Source organism: Aulonocara sp. 'chitande type north' Nkhata Bay, linkage group LG15 (assembly GCF_057382095.1).
Source record: "Aulonocara sp. 'chitande type north' Nkhata Bay isolate Kocher_YH1m ecotype deep benthic linkage group LG15, A_spYH_male_GT1.1, whole genome shotgun sequence".
Classification (NCBI taxonomy): domain Eukaryota; kingdom Metazoa; phylum Chordata; class Actinopteri; order Cichliformes; family Cichlidae; genus Aulonocara; species Aulonocara sp. 'chitande type north' Nkhata Bay.
In genome coordinates, this window is record NC_141358.1 from 7,784,282 (window position 1) to 7,804,265 (window position 19,984).

At 40.4% G+C, this 19,984-nt stretch overlaps 1 protein-coding gene across 1 annotated transcript; it reads right to left on the bottom strand.

Moving 5' to 3' along the window:
- Positions 1 to 8: 8 nt before the first annotated feature.
- On the bottom strand, positions 9 to 5,613 carry mrps18a (mitochondrial ribosomal protein S18A). The gene is made up of 6 exons (XM_086263934.1): positions 5,395 to 5,613; positions 4,014 to 4,045; positions 3,623 to 3,727; positions 3,408 to 3,531; positions 665 to 737; positions 9 to 566 (listed from the first exon to the last, which is right to left on the bottom strand). The coding sequence occupies exons 1-6, from the start codon at positions 5,540 to 5,542 to the stop codon at positions 422 to 424; spliced, it is 627 nt and encodes a 208-aa protein (XP_086120060.1). The 5' UTR covers positions 5,543 to 5,613; the 3' UTR covers positions 9 to 421.
- Between the last annotated feature and the right edge of the window lie 14,371 nt (positions 5,614 to 19,984).

The window sequence follows — 19,984 nt, forward strand, 5'->3', positions numbered from 1 at the left end:
TTGAGAGGCAGAGTAAACACACATATTTTATTTTCACATCTGTGTTGCATTGAGTATACACAGTCACCATACCACCTACTTTGAAACTGTAACACTGATCAGGTTGTTGCTTGCATTAAGTTGTCAGCAGGTTTCCTTCAAGAGTTTCTTTTTTTTTTTCTTTTTTTTTTTGAAAAGCAACAGCCAGAATAGATGGTGTCGGGTGGGTCTGAGTGTGATTCATTAAAAGAGTGACTCAGCTTAATAAACAAAAGTTAGAATAAACACAGATGGATGAAGCTTTTAGGAATTGTTTCCTCCCTTCTCAGAACCGTATGACAACGGTCAAGGTTAGCAGTCAGGGATCTGGTGGTTTCATCCCTGAATAAATGGGTCCACCCACTTTCCTCCAGTTGTACCAATCTTTCAGGCTTTTGGTCCTTCAGTGTTTTATGTACAAGGGCTTGACACCATAACGCACATTGTTCTTTAGTATTGGGTGGCCAACAGGCATACGCTTCTTACACCACTTCAGTCCAGTTTTATAGATGGGTTTCACTGAGTCAATGGACCAGCGAGTCAGGTATCTGTACAACAAACAGAGGTGCAGGGGAATTATTAACAGCACTGCGCTGGATACAAATGCTGAAAAAAAAGCATACGCAGACATAGATACATGCGTCACCTGTTAAGTTTGGGCTTGGGTCTCTTTGGGACATGGTCTTCTGGAAGTTTGGGTTTATGGTCAGGAAGCAGACCTTGAACACACAAAATAACAAGATGCATTTATTAACTTAAATTTCTCAGTACTTGTATTAAAAAAAATTAATACTGTTACAAACTCTCAAAAGACAGTTATAAAAGACAATGTACTGATGACACATTAAGATTTACTTCTCACTGTCATTACAGTCACCAAATTACTGCTCAGTTTTCATTTAATGTAATGTTACAGCTGACAGTGTTTATCGTCTGCGTAGTAGATGATAAACACGTGAAGCAGACAAATTCAGGTTGTTCTAAAATGAATAAAAGACTTGAGGAACAAGCAAGAACAAGTTTACAACCCTACTATCATGTCTTGGTCCAGGTTGCACAATTATTTGCCTTTAGGCAGTGTCAAATTCAAACCTTTCATAACAAGCTGTGATGCTTTGTAAAATGAAGGTATAAACAGAACTCAAAAGTTAAAATTATTTGTGCTTGATTTTGAAAAGTACAAAGAAAATGCAGTGTACTGCCAAAAGTATTTGCTTGTTTGCTTTTACACGCATATGAACTCAAGGATATCTGATTCTTAATCCATAGGCGTTAATATGACGTCAGCCTAACCTTTGCGGCTATAACAGCTTCAAATCTTCTCGGAAGGCTTTCCACAAGGTTTAGGAGCGTTTATGGGAATTTTTGGGCATTTCTTCCAGAAGCACATTTGTGAGGTCAAACACTGATGTTTCACGACCAGGCCTGACTCACAGTCTCCACTCTAATCCCAAAGGTGTTCTGTCGGGTGAGGTGACTCTGCGCAGGCCAGTCAAGTTCTTCCACACTAAACTCACTCATCCATTTCTTTTTGGACCTTGCTTTGTACACTGGTGAGTAGTCATGTTGGACCAGAAGGGGTCAAACCCAAACTGATCCCACAAAGAAAGAAAGAAAGTGTACTTTATTGATCCCCGTGGGGAAATTCCTCTCTGCATTTAACCCATTCACTCAGTGAAGCAGTGGGCAGCAATTGGGCGCCCGGGGAGCAGTGTGTAGGGATGGTACCTTGCTCAGGGGTACCTCAGGGTAGCTGTTCAGGGGAATCGAACCCCCGACCTTCCGATCACGGGGCCACCACTCCACCTACTGAGCTATCCCTGCCCCGTTGGGGAGTGAAATTGTCCAAAATGTCTTGGGATGCTGAAACATCAAGGGTTTCTCTCACTGGAACTAAGGGTGCAAGCCCAACTCCTAAAAAAAAAACAACTCCCACACCATAATCCTCCCTCCACCAAACTTTACACTTGGCACAATGCAGTCACACAAGTACTGGTTTCATGACAAACACCAAACCCAGACTCATCCATCGGATTGCCAGACAGCATGGTGATTTAAGGCTTGGATGCAGCTGCTCGGCCATGAAAACGCACTCCATGAACCTCTCTACACACTGTTCTTGAGCTTATCTGAAGGCCACATGAAGCTTGGAGGTCTGTAGTGAGTACTCTGCAGAAAGTTGATTTGACCTCAGTGCAGTAAGTGCCTTAGCATCCCATAACCCCACTCTAATTTTACATGGCCTATCAGTTCATATCTGATTTTCTGTCGTTCCAAATCACTTCTACTTTATTGTAATAATACTAACTGTGAAATATTTAGCAGAGAGGAAATTTCATGACCAGACTTGTTTTTAAAACAACTCATCCACCTGAATACTGGAGTTAAGGACACAGTTGCATTTGTTGACACAGGCAGCTAGAGCCATTCAGTGTCTGCTAGGCTCTCCCTCCAATAACAGGACTCACTGAACTGCATCTCTCTGCCGTCTTTTAATGGAATTACCAACAAATATTATATAGTAATGCATGTTGCTAGTATTCATCCATATAAGATAACTGATAGCCCTGAAAAATAGTGGGTTGTATCACAATGACTATATCAATGTTTTATATTAAAACAGGAAAAATGTTGGAAGGGTCCAACAGGTGGAATTTCTCACTCATTAGGAATTCATTAGATTCATTAGCAACAAGTCAGCATGATGACTGGGTATTAACAAAATGCACATAAATCTTTAGCAGAAAGACTTAGAGGGGTTTCAAAATTGTGTACTCAGGTGAAATCTCTCAAAGCAAGAGAAAAAGCCAAGAATTAACTATGCTGTGATCTTCTGACCCCTCGTGCGTGTTTAATGCAGCAGAAATACTCTGACAGGCTCAGGAAAAGTATGAAAATCATGATCAGTGTACAGTTTGTTCCCTTGCCGTGCTTAAAAAACGACTGACTGCCAAACACTAAATTCTTTTGTTTCTTGTGACCTGTTTTGCAAGTGCTGCATTACTGCACCAACATTATAATCAATTCATTCCTGTCTGGCCTCTTAAAATGTCTATATATAACTGCTATGTTACATTTGTTACAATTTGCTGCCCTCTTGGCTACATCTGTTTTGAAAAAGACCATTTTTATTGTCAAACATTTTTACCTTGCTAAATAAAGGACACATAAAAGTCACTCCGCTGAACCCAAGCTAATTAAAAATAGACTCAGACAAAGTGGCTATTAACCTTTGTATTTATTTTATCTGAGTAAACTAAATAACCCACTTACAGGTGGAAAGAAAGTACAAGGAGGCTTCATGATATATGACACGTGTCTAGAGCTGTGGAGGTGCTACTGATGGGTAACTTAAAAACTTAAAGTGCAACAGCAGGACTTCCACTGACCTGCTCTGTGAGCCATCTGTACACAAATGGCAATCTTGCGGTGCTCTTCTGGACAGAGACCAGTGACTCTCCTGGGCAACATCCCTCCATCTGACCTGATGAACTGACTGAGCAACAAGACATCCTGGGAAGGGAAAATACAAAAAAGAAAGAGAAAATCAGGCTAATACAGTAATATTAATAATAATGTCACTAATAACAGTGAAAGTATTTACTGTGTAGTTGTATTTGTTCTGCAGATTCCATCTGTAGATTGGACACTTGGCTGTGGGATTTGGAGGCTGTGCTCCGACTGGAACTTCCAGAATTTGTCCTTCAATCTAACATAAAAATAAGAGATATGACAGTTACTTTATCAGAATCAAAGCATTTTTATTATACTAATAGCATTTGCTATTTATTTACAAGTGCGGAATAATACTCCTCAACTCCAACATGGTCTCTCACTGCTGGTTACAGAGTTTATTACGTATTTATATTAGGCCTTATTAAAATACATCAAAATGTTTTGTGTAATTATCCAAAACAATGATGATTCAAAAAAAAGTTTTGCAATTATTTAACTTCACAACAATAAAATTTTGAATGGTTCTGAGCTTTACTTACATTTGTTGTTTTACCATCTTGCTTCTCCACCACTGCAACAGACATTATGAAACATCAGACTTTACATTAAATTTTAATTTGGCAGTTGAATTTCACTAATTCATGTATTAAATGTTGTTTTATAGACCCATTTCTGTAATATACTCACATATCTATATTATTGCTAATATATATTGTAATATATCTATATCACTAAAGCACTTCTGGATGGATGCAAACTGCATTTCGTTGCCCTGTACCTGTGCATGTGCAATGACAATAAAGTTGAATTCTATTCTATTCTATTTATTCCAAAGTAGGATGCTCTGAGGCTGGAGCCCAGCAGTCATGGGGTGAGAGGTCCTAGTACACCCTGGACAGTCTGTCGCAGGGCTAACACCAAGATACAGACCACCAATCACAATCATTGTGAGGTGACAGTGCCAACTACTGCATAGTGGAAACAAAAGTGGTTTCCACACTGACATTGTAATTGACAATAAAAATCCTAGATTCAAGTTTTACTAGTCTGTAATTGTAGATATAAACAGTGCTTTTTCATTTTAGTCAACAATCAATATTACTCGTTCAACTACTAACTCCAAAACTATCAACAGAATTGATCTTTCAAACTATTTTCATTAACTGTTAAAGCTATTCCTGTAGCTTTAACACATCTGGTTAAAGCTACAGAAATCTGCATTTCTTGATTCTAATGTGAGAACAGATGACTACAACTTCTTACAATGCAATATTAAAATCTTTACATTACTAGTTTCAAAGTAATATTTTACTCTGTTTGATCCGTCTTGGGTCTACCAAATTCAAACTAGATATCTATAATTTCCTTTAATTCCGAAAATGAAAGAAGTTCATTCATTTTAACTATCATAAAGTTAGTTGTTAAAGATGAACAACTAATCTTTATATTAATGCATATTATATAATATTTATGCACGTGCTGAATTGTTGAGATTGTTTTGATGAATGTAGTACCTGTATTAGAATATGCTGTTAGGCTTGTTTTTGATTTTGGTAAAATGTGGATTTTTCAACGCAATCTTACTGACATTTTTAAATGATTTTAATGGGTTCTATAACTTTGTTAGAAAGCTGAAAAAAGAAGCTCCTTAAAGGTTTCAGAAGTTCTTGCAGTACATAAGGCATAAGCCTCAGGAAAGTTAACTGAAAAGTCAACACCTTCAGACGCTGCCGACTGACGTTTCACGCAGATGTGGTCGTCATCATTTAACTAATGTATTGTCTCTTTATTGGAAAACACAACAGGAGAATAGCGTGTCCTATAAGTGATAGGAAATGAAAAACATGCGGTGTATTTAGCAAAACATGCTAGTTATCCCACCGACAGGCTAAAGCTGTAACGTTTGCACACATGTCTCACCTTGACGAATCCCCCTTTTCTGGATAGTTAAAGAAGTAAGCTGAGGAACACTTATCGTCCTTAAAGAACTCAAGTTGGTGCCTCTGGATTCAAGTTTTAAGCCCGCAAATGAGGTCCAGAGAGACCTGAACACACTGCGGGCTGCCATGTTTAATTCTTGACTTTCTCCTTCGTTCCTTCCTGTCTTCTTCTTCTTCTTCTCCTACATTTTAATGGCGGTTCCTTCCTGTCTGTTATTCTCGCGAGAATAAAAGAGCGACACCGATGGCGAAAACCGCTTATTACATCTAAGAGGGACAAAAAAAAAGGGGGGGGAATCCCACAGGTTACACAACTACAGAAATATCATTGTACATTTTTGTTCCCATGTTCGTGTATGACATTTGTTTGTTTTAGTTGTTTTAATAACTGACTTTAAAAAAGCTTTATATGTTGTTACTTTTGGATAACCTTGTTATTTTTTTAATAAGCGACTTTTATAAAAAAGCTTTATATCCAAAAGTAAATAAATTTTCAAGTCCAATGAGATTAATTCCTAGATTTATGAACCTTCATGAAATGTAAGCCTATAGCCTCAAAGGATGACAAAACGCAATCTGAGATTGAAATCTAACTAATAGATTAACCCACAAACAACACAGCAGCAGAATATCAGGCAAAATTAAACACAAGAGAAAAATCAATAAAGACATGCCACGCTGATATGTATGCAATTTATCTAATACACAGGAGAAAACCAGCAAAACGGGGCAGCGTGCTTCAGAGATTTTTTTTTAAACCCAGAGAGAGATCTAGTATAACAGTACAAGTCAATTGCCTTCAAGGAAGATTTAAACTCAATGTCCTAGAGGAAGGACAAATAACGCCTAGTCTAAACCACAGCATGTGTTTTTGGATCCTCTCAATGCTTTTATCCTTTTGATGTTGTTTTTTAGATTTTAGAGATAGGGTCATCTCTATCCAAGCCGTACTCATCAGATGTAGAAGTATGAGAGACACCAACACAAGTATTGTACAGAACATGCCAAACATTTTGAGCAGAAAGCAAAAGATACAGGTAGACTCTTTGGGGACAGATAAAGAGGAAGATAAAGTATCTGATGTTTGATAACGTTAGCATCTGAACACTATGCCATTGTCCACTTTCTTTCTTTCTTTCTTTCTTTCTTTCTTTCTTTCTTTCTTTCTTTCTTTCTTTGCTGTTTTCTAAGCATTTAGACTCTCTGCTCTAGGCTTTATCTGTTTAAAAAAACCTTGACCTTGATGAAACCCTTAACTGCTCCTACATCATGAGATAAGTTAAAAAAAAAACTTTCCTCAGGGTAAGTTCTAGCTTTCAAGCCAAGCTAGTAATAAGTGTTACATAAAAAAAAATCTGCTGCTTAAATGCACGTTTTCTCTAATAAAATGGTTTTTTTTTTATTATCATTATTATTTAATTATTGGTTTTTCTTAGAGAGGTCAAAATAACCCAACAAATGGCCTGTATTTGTATAGCGCTTAGTCCCAAAGGACCCCAAAGCACATTACACTACATTCAGTCATCCACCCATTCACACACTGGCGATGGCAAACTAAGTTGTAGCCACAGCTGCCCTGGGGCGCACTGACAGAGGCGAGGCTGCCGGACACTGGCGTCACTAGGCCCTCTGACCACCACCAGTAGGCAACGGGTGAAGTGTCTTGCCCAAGGACACAACGACCGAGACTGTCCGAGCCGGGGCTCAAACCGGCAAACCTTCCAATTACAAGACGAACTGCCAACTCTTGAGCCACGATCACCCCGTAATGACAAACTACACTAGCTAGAGTGGCTAATGAGGTACTTTTGGTATTAGTTCTGACCACTAGAAGTCAAGTCCTTGGTTGAACAATTCAAGCATATGTCGCCTTTCTGATAACTCAGAAGAACGATGTTGAGTGTGCAAATTTAAAAAAAGCAAAGAACAACTGGTGAAAGGTACACTACCAGTCAAAAGTTTGAACACACCTCATTTAATGTTTTTTTTTTATTATTATTATTTTTACTACTTCCTATGTTATAGGTACATACTGAAGACATCAAATATATGAAGCAAGATACACTCAACAAAAATATAAACGCAACACCTTTGTTACTGCTCCCATTCCCCATGGGATGGACGTAGAGACCTAAAATTCATTCCAGATACACAATATAACCATCCCTCCCAAACAGTGGTCACAAATCAGTCCAAATGTGTGGTAGTGGGCACATCTGCTATATTGAGATAATCCATCCCACCTCACAGGTGTGCCACATCAGGATGCTGATCTGACATCATGAGTAGTGCACAGGTGTACCTCAGACTGCCCACAACAAAAGGCCACCCTGGAATGTGCAGTTTTTTGCGCTATTGGGGGTCTGGGGACCCAGAACCGGTCAGTATCTGGTGTGACCACCATTTGCCTCATGCAGTGCAACACATCGTCGCATGGAGTCTATCAGATTGTCAATTGTGGCCTGTGGAATGTTGGTCCACTCCACTTCAATGGCTGTGCGAGGTTGTTGGATATTCGTGGGAACTGGTACACGCTGTCGTATACGCCGGTCAAGCACATCTCGAACATGCTCAATGGGTGACATGTCCGGTGAGTATGCTGGCCATGCAAGAACTGGGACATTCTCAGCTGCCATCTGCCCTGAACAATGTGAACCATGATTCATCCGTGAAGCGCACACCTCTCCAACGTGCCAGACGCCATCGAATGTGAGCATTTGCCCACACAAGTCTGTTACGAAGACGAGCTGGAGTCAGGTCAAGACCCAGATGAGGACGACGGGCATGCAGTTGAGCGTCCCTGAGACGGTTTCTGACAGTTTGTGCAGAAATTGTTTGGTTGTGCAAACCAATTGTTCCAGCAGCTGTCTGGGTGGCTGGTCTCAGACGATCTTGGAGGTGAACCTGCTGGATGTGGAGGTCCTGGGCTGGTGTGGTTACACGAGGTCTGCGGTTGTGAGGCCGGTTGGATGTGCTGCCATATTCTCTGAAACGCCTGTGGAGACGGCTTATGGTTGAGAAATGAACATTCAATGCACGGGCGACAGATCTGGTTGACATTCCTGCTGTCAGCATGCCAATTGCACGCTCCCTCATTGCTTGTGGCATCTGTGGCATTTTGCTGTGAGACAAAACTGCACATTCCAGGGTGGCCTTTTGTTGTGGGCAGTCTGAGGTACACCTGTGCACTACTCATGATGTCAGATCAGCATCCTGATGTGGCACACCTGTGAGGTGGGATGGATTATCTCAATATAGCAGATGTGCCCACTACCACACATTTGGACTGATTTGTGACCACTGTTTGGGAGGGATGGTTATAATGTGTATCTGGAATGAATTTTAGGTCTCTACGTCCATCCCATGGGGAATGGGAGCAGTAACAAAGGTGTTGCGTTTATATTTTTGTTGAGTGTATATGGAATAATGTAGCAAAGAAAAAAATGCTAAATAACTCTAAATATATCTTATATTTTAGATTTTAGATTAGATATTTTAGATTCCTCAAAGTAGCCATGCTTTTGCCTGACGAGTCCAAATTTGAGATCTTTGGTTCCACCTGTCGTGTTTTTGTGTATTGCAGAAAAGGTAAATGGATCATCTCTACATGCATGGTTCCCACCATGAAGCATGGAGGAGGAGGTGTGATGGTGCGGGTGCTTTGCTGGTGACACTGTTGGGAATTTGTTCAAAATTGAAGGCACACTGAACCAGCATGGCTACCATAGCCACTGCAGCGACACACCATCCCACCCATCTGGTTTGCAACTAAATGCAAACCATATGGGTTATTTTTCAATAGGACAATGAGCCCGAACGCACCTCCAGGCTGTGTAAGGGCTATTTGACCAAGAAGGGGAGTGATGATGTGCTGAGCCAGATGGCCTGGCCAACTGGTCACCTGACCTACACCCAGACGAGATGGTGACTGTTGGCAAACCATTTCAGGTGACGACCTCATGGAGCTCATGGAAAGAATGCTAAGAGTGTGCAAAGCAGTAATCAAAGCCAATGATGGCTATTTTAAAGAATCTAAAATATAAAACATGTTTTGACTTATTTCACACTTTTTTGTATACTACATAATTCTGTATTCCGTAATTCCTTCACTGAGAATCTACAATGTAAATAGTCATGAAAACAAAGCAAACACATTGAATGAGAAGGTGTGTCCAAACATTTGACTGGAAGTGTAAGTGACAGTGAAAGTGTGAGTGTAAGTGTGCGTGTTGGCTTTATTGTGCACTGTGTGTAACTTTTGTCTGACTCATGTGATTTGTGAACTTAAGGTACCAATTCTAAACTTAATTAAATCAGGTGTTACAATTTGACATTATATAATCAAGTTGTTCCAACAGCTCTCTTTTTTCAGTGCATTACTTTTTATGGTCACTTCTGCCAAGGCTGGTGAAGCTGCTCCAACTTCCAGACTTGGAAATCTGAGGGGGCATTCGAGTCATTCTGACTGGGAACTTGGAAATTTTGATGTCTGACTTCATGTGAAGTGCATTAACAGGCTCCTGCCATGATCAGCAAATGCCAAGCCTGGCACTTCCACAGTCTTGCAATACCTCATCCTGTTTTGGTCAGTAACTCTTGTTCTTGGATTAACCAGCACCAAACTATTCTTGAGTCAGCCGAGACTAAATCTGCATCAGTAAGTAAGCCAAGCCACTATTCCCACTGAGTTTGTAATTGCCTCTCGCCACCACAAATGAGTCCTCATTCTGACCTATCATGAATCAGAAGTGACTGTCTAATTCAGCCAAAAAAGTCAGCCAATGTCTCATTGCCCCTTGAGTAGGTCATCTTTGATGTACCTTGGTCAGAGACGACTAATGTCTCACATTCTGAGTTGGGCTACAGTTCCTGTGCCTCAGACTTGGCTGACCTGCCAAATATTCCCCAAATATTCCACCTCCGTCGACCCTGCATCCTGTATCTGAATCAGTTTTCCAATCTCTACACCCCTAAGTCTGCCTGTTGTCATCAACCCCATGCCAAGGACAGATCCTGAGGAGCAGGTCTGCTCTGTCTGCAAGGCACTATAGGGTGGCTGGTTTCCAGCCTTCTGCTTATTTAGCATTCTGCCCTGACCTCCAGTTGTCTCCCCTCTGACAACTTTCCTTCCAACTGCTTGCTTTGCCCTCAGAGGGTCTCTGCCTTATGAGGGTTTTTGATTCCTATCCAGCCTCTAGAAGTTTTCTGTCCCCACCACCCTCCACTTGCCTTGGTCCTGAAGGGTCTACACTGTCACTGATTCACTGCCAATTTGGAACATCCTTCGGGCCATCCTTCATATGATCCACCAAGACTTTGGACTCCTTACATGGGACATCTTAGAGTTCTCCCTTAGGGGCACTATCTTGGTTTTGAGTTTTTCTATTATTTATTTTGAAAGATCACTCTTCTTATGTATCAGTTTTCTTCCTTCCTTTCTTTATTTGTGTGTTGTTTTGTTCTTGTTGCCTTCTCTAGCCTCATTCCAGTGTTGCTATTCAAGACATTTAAAAATCCTTATTTATTAATGCAGCATGCCTGTATGATAGTATGTCCTACATTTGGGTCATTTTGAAATTAAACAGGATGTGAATTAAACAGGATGTCACTGTTGCATATTTGTAAAGGTTAAAAAAGTCATCTTTGGGGCTAAATACTTACAGCATTTTGATCAGGAACACTCAATGGAAACTCAAGGTTGCCTCAAGTTTTTGAGAAATATCGGATACTGCAGGCAAAAGACAGCTAAGTTTATATTTAAGATATTAGATGAAGAACTTTTTGTCATAACTTTCAATGTCATTGGACGTGCAGGACAAGCAGAAACGCAAGTGCTTGTGGTTCTTATTAAAATTAGAATGGGAGGCTGAGCATTCACCTTTAAGGGGTCTCTTCTACGGAACCAGCTCCCAGTTTGGATTCAGGAGACAGACATCCTCTCGACTTTTAAAACTTTCCTTTTTGATAAAGCATATAGTTAGGTCTGGATCAGGTGACCCTGAACCATTCCTTAATTGTGCTGCATTAGGCCTAGGCTGCTGGGGGCATCCATTGATTCAATAAGTGTTTCTTCTTCACTCACCTTTTCTCACTCCCTGTGTGCTTACACACCACCTTGTATTTAATCATTAGTTATCACAACTTGTCTTTTGTTTTGTCTCGCTCCCTTCACTCCCAACTGCTCATGGCGGATGGTTGCCCCTCCCTCACCCTGGTTCTGGTAGAGGTTTCTTCCCTTTCATTCCCACTGTCGACAAGCACTTGTTCATTGGGCATCATCTAATTATTGGGGGGTTTTCTGTCTAGTAATTTGGGGTCTTTCTGTCTGTAAAGTGACTGTTGTTGTGATTTACCATCATATATCAATACAAAAAAATTAAGTGAATTGAGTCTAGTAGTTTGTTTTCAGAACAAACACATTAAAAACAAGCTTACGTGCTTGTTTTTAATGTGTTTGCAAAAAAACTGAGTAGCAAACTAACTTTTTTTTTTGTAGAGGATTGTGATTTGGGACCATTGGGACCACTTTAAAGTAGATATGGAGGCGTTTCACTCTACCAGTATTGTGTTTGTGAATGTTATGAGGTTAGCTTTCAAAAATGTCTACCTTTTTCTTCGCATATTCAAAGCAGGTGCAGTCACCCATACACACACACGCACAAATCACACAACGAGACACAGAAGACGTAAGCCCTGTAAATGTTTTATGAGAAGCTAATGAATTTAGCATGTTTGTTAGACTTTGGGAGAATCTAGCGCTGAATATAAGCAAGTTTGAAGTGCAATAGAGATCTCAGCAGGGCCTCTCTTGTGCATTTCCTCAACAGTTGGGTTTGTGATCAATGGTGAATGAAGCATGGTGAAGACAAGTAGGTCATGTCGGAAGCATGTACGCCATCGTGGCGCCACCGTTTCATGGACAAAAATGTGAACAATTTCTCAAATGCCATCTAAACTGTGAGGCTTAAAAAAGCCGCACTCTGCGATGCAAATAGACTTCTGTGCTCATCTCATCCACAGAGCTCAGAGTGTAGATAAATAGAGATTACGGTCACACTGACGGCACAAAGGATGCATTGTGTCTGTGATCAGGTCCCTCCGTCGAGGGCACTTAAGCAATCACATTCCTCAAGAGAAGCCCAAAAAATGTCATTTAAAGTGTCTGACCAGCTCCTCACCGGCTTTGATATTCAAATGAAACATGGCCCTGTACAAATAGGCGCCTTAGCTGAGGAAGAAGGGGGAGTAAATCAGATAGGATTTCCCTCACATGAAAAGAGCTTGTCTGACATTTTCACAGCAAGCGCTTAGGGACCCTGAAGCAATGTTGGTTCGATGTCATGGTGGGAAGTTATTGCTGTGTGGAAAAGGTTAGTGTTTTCAGCCCAGCTTTCCTGGATAAACTGCTAAAACACAGCATGGAATAAGCAAACGAGATGAAACCAGAATGAGGAAGAGTGGTACGGTCACTTCTCGCAAAAATAAATCCAACCCAGTCCAATGCTTTCCCCTTTTACTGTCACACTGGACTGTTTGTTTTGCTTTTAATGCTGGAAAGCCCCTGGTGATAGCTTCTGCCGAAGAGTCTAAACAAAAGGAGACCTCAAAGAGGGTCGTATTAGCGATACCGTGGGATCTGAACAGTAGAATTTGAGGTGGCACCTTTAATACAAATCTGACCAGTAAGACTTTCTCATGTTTCATACTGCTCTGTGTATATTTCTCTCAGTGAGAACCAAGGGGTTTTGACAGAATAACTCATTCCCATGCAGATGGAATTTGTGGATTTTGGATTTGCTGCGTCCAAATTGATGGGCTCAGTCTGGTATGCAATTAAGGCATAGCTGTCACTAAGAGGCTTTCCTGGATGATTAACTTGTAAGGCCTGTTGCATCCAAGGAAGTCAACTGAACACAATCAGACCGTTTCGAGGAAATGAGTTTGGTAAGGTCTCTGCAGCTCTAAAATAAGGTAAAGAGAAAAGAAAGCAACTAGAGCAGGCAACTGGAAACAGAAATATAGGCTTTATCAACTAGGGAGCGGAGATCAAAGATTGGATTGGTTTCTTTCTGATGCTATGTAAAGGTTTCGTGCAAGTTACACGAATCTCTGCCCATCCAAGCAGCAACAACCCGCTCTCAGCAATGTTACCTCTTCAAATCGAAACACCCCCCACCCCCACCCCCCGTGTCTATCCGGGTGTACGTGCTAAACAGCACAAGATTCTTCAACAAATTCCACGCTCGTTGAAGAGGCTCTTTTTCCCATTCTGACACTTGGCCAAATGCAAGAGCTGGCTTCTATCCCCCTCTCTCTCACACACACATAGTCAAACTATCCATAAATACACATGCACGCTCAAACACAATCACAGGCTTGAGTGTGCATCTGTCTTTCTCATTCGAGCATACACACTCTATGAAAAACCTGTGGTCTTCTTGGCTTTTGATGCATTTTGCAATGCCGGTGTTACCCCAGCTCCTCGACTCCTTAGGGATCCTCTCGAACTGTTTAAAAACAGTTTCGGCACTCTCCTCCTTTGCATTCATCTTCCTGCTGGGATGCAGAGTTTTTGTTTTAGTTTAGAACTGGTCCTGCACCTTCTGAAGCCAAGTTTCCTCTGGATGAGATGCGTTTGACTTTTTAAAGGGTTCGCCCATGGTGGCTATTAATAAGAAAGTCAGTTAAGAGAATGGGGAGAAGGATTAGTAGAATAAAGAAACAATAAACGTGTTTTCCATCAGGATCGATGCCCAACATTAAACAGAGCCCAGCCCTGGAATCCCTGTTACACCATTTGTTTTAAATAAAAGCAGGATTTTACACCTGTAGGAGCAAGAACAACAACAAAAAAGTAAACCAGTGATTTATTGAACCTCTGAAGGATGTTCTAATGTGATACGGGGTCATCTCATGCTGTGCTGATTTGTGCAGCACTACCCAAATTGGATTCCCACCATGGCTGTCGCTGCCTTTAACTTCCTCCTACTGGTGTCTGTTGCTATGACACCTGCAGCGGCATTCTCGCATGGTTTCCAATCAACGTCTGAGGTTTTTGCTAAGAAGGTTGTCCACACGTTGTCACGTAACAAATGAGGTAAGCAGTACCATTACATGTGCAGCCAAATTTCCTTTCATTAGTTTGCTGGAGTATTTAGCTTTGCCTTCATTATATACTTTTTTTTGTCATAAAGTTGGTATGGCATTTGAAGCAAACATTTAGTGACATATTTGCACATCAATCAGACTTGGAGGGAAGAGCATTTGCATTTGAAGCCATGTTTGTGTCCACACTGTGAACATAGATCAAACTCAATGTTCTTTTTACGCCGTTTTAGCCTGTAGCAGCTCATTAGACCAGCTCATTAAACCTGTGATAACTTTGGCCCGATAGCTTTCCTTTGCTTTATAAACCATTGTCATTTATAAGATGAGTTGCCATGGCGCCTGACTGCTGACTCTGGCAATAGTGACCCATCTAAGCATCAGGGGGTAGAGTCTGGTGAAGTTACACCCCTTTTCATAGAATTTTCACCAGAATGAACACCCAAATGGAAAACCTTCTAGTTCCTGAAATAAAAATATTTTAAGTAATATACCGTAATTGTCGGGCTATAAGCCGTTACTTTTTGCACAAGCTTTGAACCCTGTCAGGTGCAGCTTTTCTATGGATTGTCCGTGATTTTTGTCATATCGTAAGACGATTTGTTTTGTTTGTGCCGCTGTTGTACGGCACTACGTTGCCTGGCGGAAGGGCATGTGATCAGACACACAGTATCGGGGTTCAAGAGTGGTGTGTTGGTCACATGTCCATCCGCCAGGCAACATAGTGCCGTACAAGTAGCGCGAAAAACAAACTTCAAAGTAGCGCTACGCGTTCAGCGGAAGGCGTGAATGACGAGCGGCAATAAACTTGCGAAAAGCAAGTTATGCTCAACTCCACAGGTGGAATCTGACAGCGTGGAAAAGTGTGAAATACCACCACGATCACCGACGGATTTCGAAGGGCTGGACTGCTGCATGATGGAAAGGAGGACACCGCCACGGCCCTTCTGAGGGTGTTCAACTCTGGCACTGACAACGAGGATTTCTTTGGTTTTGAAAGTGACAACGAAGGAAAGAAGCTGAGAGTGGATGACGAGGCCACCCTGAGCCTGTTCGTTTCCGACACTGGAGAAGAGGACTTTGGTGGTTTTAGTGCGCAGGAAGAACAGAAAGATGGTGAATGACTGACTTTTCTTCTTGTTAAAGCCGTGTCACTGCACCTGAGCCTAAAAGGTAGGCTGAATCTATTTTTCTGGTGTGCTGTACTACATTTGTTACTCGTTTATGAAGCACAGTACATGTTTCGTACTTGTAATTACCAGTACTTGTACATATACCTAAAAAGTTATGCAAATATGTACCCATAACTTGTTTTTCAAAATATTAATAAAAGTGATGTGTCTCCAAACAGCCATCTCTTTCCTGACAGTTCCCTTTGTGCATATTCTCTTACATATGATAAGTCAACATTGAAACACCTGCGGCTTTTAGTCAGGTGCGGCTAATGTATGTACAAAACAGGATTTAACCCTGATTTTAGCTTGTGCGGCTAATATTCACGTGCGCTTTGTAGTCCGGGAAATACGGTAATCAAATGTAAATTATCTATGTACTACATTGTACAGTTTAAAACATTGTGTGCCACTATGTTAAGGATAGAGACATGAAAATAGTAGCCCCCCATTTTATTTTATACTCAAAGACTTTCATTCCACTGTAATGTTAATTTTACTGTTGTATAAGTTTCACTAGAAGAGGGCGCCCAGTCTCGTAGCTGACGCTACACTAGAAGAAGTAGTGTCAGTGGTGAAGAGGCAGCATATGGGCCTCGCGCCAAAAAGAACTGATTGTGGTATTTTTCTGTCTTTACAGGTAAGCTGGGTGGTTGATAATATAAAACAGATGTTATAAAAGTGATAGACAGTGATTGGTCCAGTTGTTAGCCTGTGCTCGTCCAGTTGTGACTGTACCGAATGTCTGTGAGTTCATTGCAGGTATTTTTTGGGTTAAAGCCACACGTGCTCATCCAGTTGTTAGGCTGTACCAAAAGTCTGTGAGTTCATTGCAGGTATTTTTGCTCATCCAGTTGTTAGGCTGTACCGAAAGTCTGTGAGTTCATTGCAGGTATTTTTTGGGTTAAAGCCACACGTGCTCATCCAGTTGTTAGGCTGTACCGAAAGTCTGTGAGTTCATTGCAGGTATTTTTTGGGTTAAAGCCACACTTAATATGTTTGCACAATAAGAAAAAATGTAAACTGCTGTATGTTTAGTTCATGAAGAGTGAATGCTATAGAAATATGTTAAGAAAAGCCTTTTATTTAGAAGAAATCTACTTTAATAAATACAGTTAATAAGACAGGTTCATAAATAGACTAAAACGGTAGTAAAAACAAGATAAAACTGTAATGAGAGTTCACTATGTTATTCATGTGTATAGTAAAATGTATTTTTGTGATTTAAGCAGTTTATAAAAGTGGTGTATGTGAATATGAAACTGTATAAGTTACTTGTATAAAGTAATATTAGCTACACTAGAAGAAGCAGTGTCAGTGGTGAAGAGGCATCGTACAGCCCACGCGCCAAATAGAACTTTCCTGTTTCCTGTAAAAATAAATATGTTGCACGGAGATGAGTTGGCCCATCATTTCAGCAGTGTAACAATTGCATTCAATGGAATCTGGTCAAATGGTCAAAGTTACTTTATACCGCGGATATTTTTCTTCATGATTACGTATTTCAACAAATAAAATTTAGATATTTTATGTATTTCAGTTGCATTTTACTCATTATTATTGGTTCATATTTATGAGTGCATAGTGTTTTTTGTAGTGTAGCTACCCTGTATATTTCCCCTGGTTATTCACCTCCTTGCGACAGTGGCTCTGTCGCTTGCAGAGTGTCATGCCTCACAATCTAAGAAACACTGCTTAGAAGAGCCAGAGACATTCCTGTGATGGTAACATACCAACCGCGTTGCCAATCTTAGAAGTTGGTCTTCATTTCGATATCAAACACTCGTCTGTCTGTAAAGCGCTTGATTGTATTTTCAGTGATTACATGGCTTTAAAAACTCTGTCCACAGACCTATAAACACCTGACAAAGTCATCAAAACAGCCTTTGTGGTAGTTCCTGGCACAGTCGGCATAGCTGTGACCAAATTTCGTCATGATGATATACACATATAGACCAACAGAATCAAGAGGGGGAAACAATACCATCTCTGGTGTACTATTGTGGCTTTGTAAATGCTTTAAGGTTAAATTGTGTTCACCAGCTAGTTCTTGGCACCGCCAAAGGGATTTTTGCTGCTTCAAAACTGAAGGTAGCTGCAAAAACCAAAACAATGAATGTGGGCTTTAAAAAGCTGCATCTGCACGCCTGTGACAGATTTGGCTCTGTAGCTTCCCTCTCCTTCGTAAACCATTGCTATTTCTAAGGTGTGTTGCTATGGTTGCCTGTGCTTAAACAAACTTCTTGGGTGATGTTGACCCTGACTTCTTCAGACAAGGTTGGTCTCCAGAGAATAAGGTTTTGTCAGCCCTATATTAGACTTTGCAAAGTCTTGCACTTGTGTCAAAACTGCATATTTCATCACAGACGTTGTTACTTCAGAGTGCCTTCAACACGTGTCCTTCTTTCACTCTTTGTAAAAGGTGGGAAATTCGGGTCAAGCTCTATTGTGAAAGCAGACATTTTGATGTAACGTCTCTGCACTTATCAGCAAACACATAACCTGACATCACATCTTATTTCAACAAAGCATGAATTGGCTTACCAGCACTGCTTGCATTCCCTCTCAACCGCAAAATACAATGGGATTTGCAGCATTTAAAAGCATACATTTTACTGGAGCTGTGCCGGCTGTAGCCCTCCATTATGTGAGCCACACCTGGCTTGTAAATAAACTGACTGTGACACAAGGTCAGTGCAGCCTTCCTTTAAATCCGTCATTAGTCAGTCGCAGTTTCTGTAAGTGAATGTGTTTAATACTATGGAACAAAAAAGGAGAAAAAAAAAGCAGACTTCATTGTGGACAGGAGTCACCTGACTATCACCATTCCCCAGCAGGGGGCAGTGGTGATTGTCAGGTAAAGCTTTGCACTGCTGAGACTGCATCCTCACCTGATGTTCAGCAGTACAGAGAAGCTGTAAGAGAAACCTTGAGGATTAACCCTTGTATGGTGTTCGGGTCTGTGAGACCCGTGTTCAGTTTTTTTCAAAAGAAAAATTAAACAATTAATTTTTTTTTCACGTGTAAATGTGTTGTGTCTTTCCACTCACTCCACTTGATTATAACTGATTTATTTATAACATTTTATATAAAAGAAAAACGAGAAGCACATTAATTCATAAATGTGATCTAACAAAGGTAAAGGGAAAAAATTAACCATGTTTGCTGTTCATATGTCTTGTAATTGGGATGAAGTAAACATCTGTTGAGTAATTTAACATAAAATTGTTTGATAGTGTTAATTTGGAAAGCCAAAACTCTAGCGGGTCCACCAGACCCATGAACACTGGCTGAGTAACAAAAATACGAACACCACACAAGGGTTAAATAAGAGGCTAAATAAATAAATGAAAGACGTGGTGGTTGTTATGGGGGTATTGACACAGTTTTCAAAACCTACTCGCCAACCTACTATTTTTTTTAAACAAACTATTTCTTAACCCTTTAAGACCTACCATAGAACCAAGTTCGCCAGAGCTTATATTATATTTTTACATGCTGTGGAGCCATTTTTGGGAGCATTTCAAGTTGCTATACATCAATACAACCATTATAGCCCAAACTTTAATAATATGTCTGCATTAGGTGCATAGTAATTACATAAATTGCAAAAAAGTGCAATAAACTACAAAAAAATTGAAAATCGTTTTTGTTTTTTTAACATATATTTCTAGTTAGAGAAATTTAAGAGGCTTATCCCTCAAAACTGTAAATACAAAAAAGTTACACAAACTAGTTTCCCACCACAGGAAATTTATTTTGAGTGTCTTCATAGTTTTATTTTTGAAATACACCAATTTTTATATACTGCAGGAAAAACGAAAATAAATATTATAGTGCAAATTTGCAAAATAACAGCATATGCATCAAAATAAACTATTTCCAGCAGTGCAATATGAGTCTTAAGCATCCCAGAAACGACACAGAAAGTCATAAAGTCAAACATAACTTTTTAAAACACATAACAAGTAAAACACAAGCTCATAAGGCCCCGATCATAAAAAACTACATTTCCGCAAAATGACGTCACTTCCGGTTTCGGGCAGGTCATGCGGTCATGTGATAGTTCGCGCTGATGGACGTAGGAAGTGTTACAAACAGCTGATGGATCGGCGAAGCGTGTTTCTGGAATATCATGTTTTTGTTGCTGCAAGTGATTTTTATGCAGTTTTTGCAAAGCTATATGTGGAAGGAAACTGTGACCTAGGACAAGCTGATGGCATAAGATGTAAGTACAACTCCTCCAGTTTCATATGCAAAAAAAATTATTGCGCTAGCTTACTTGGTTGCAGA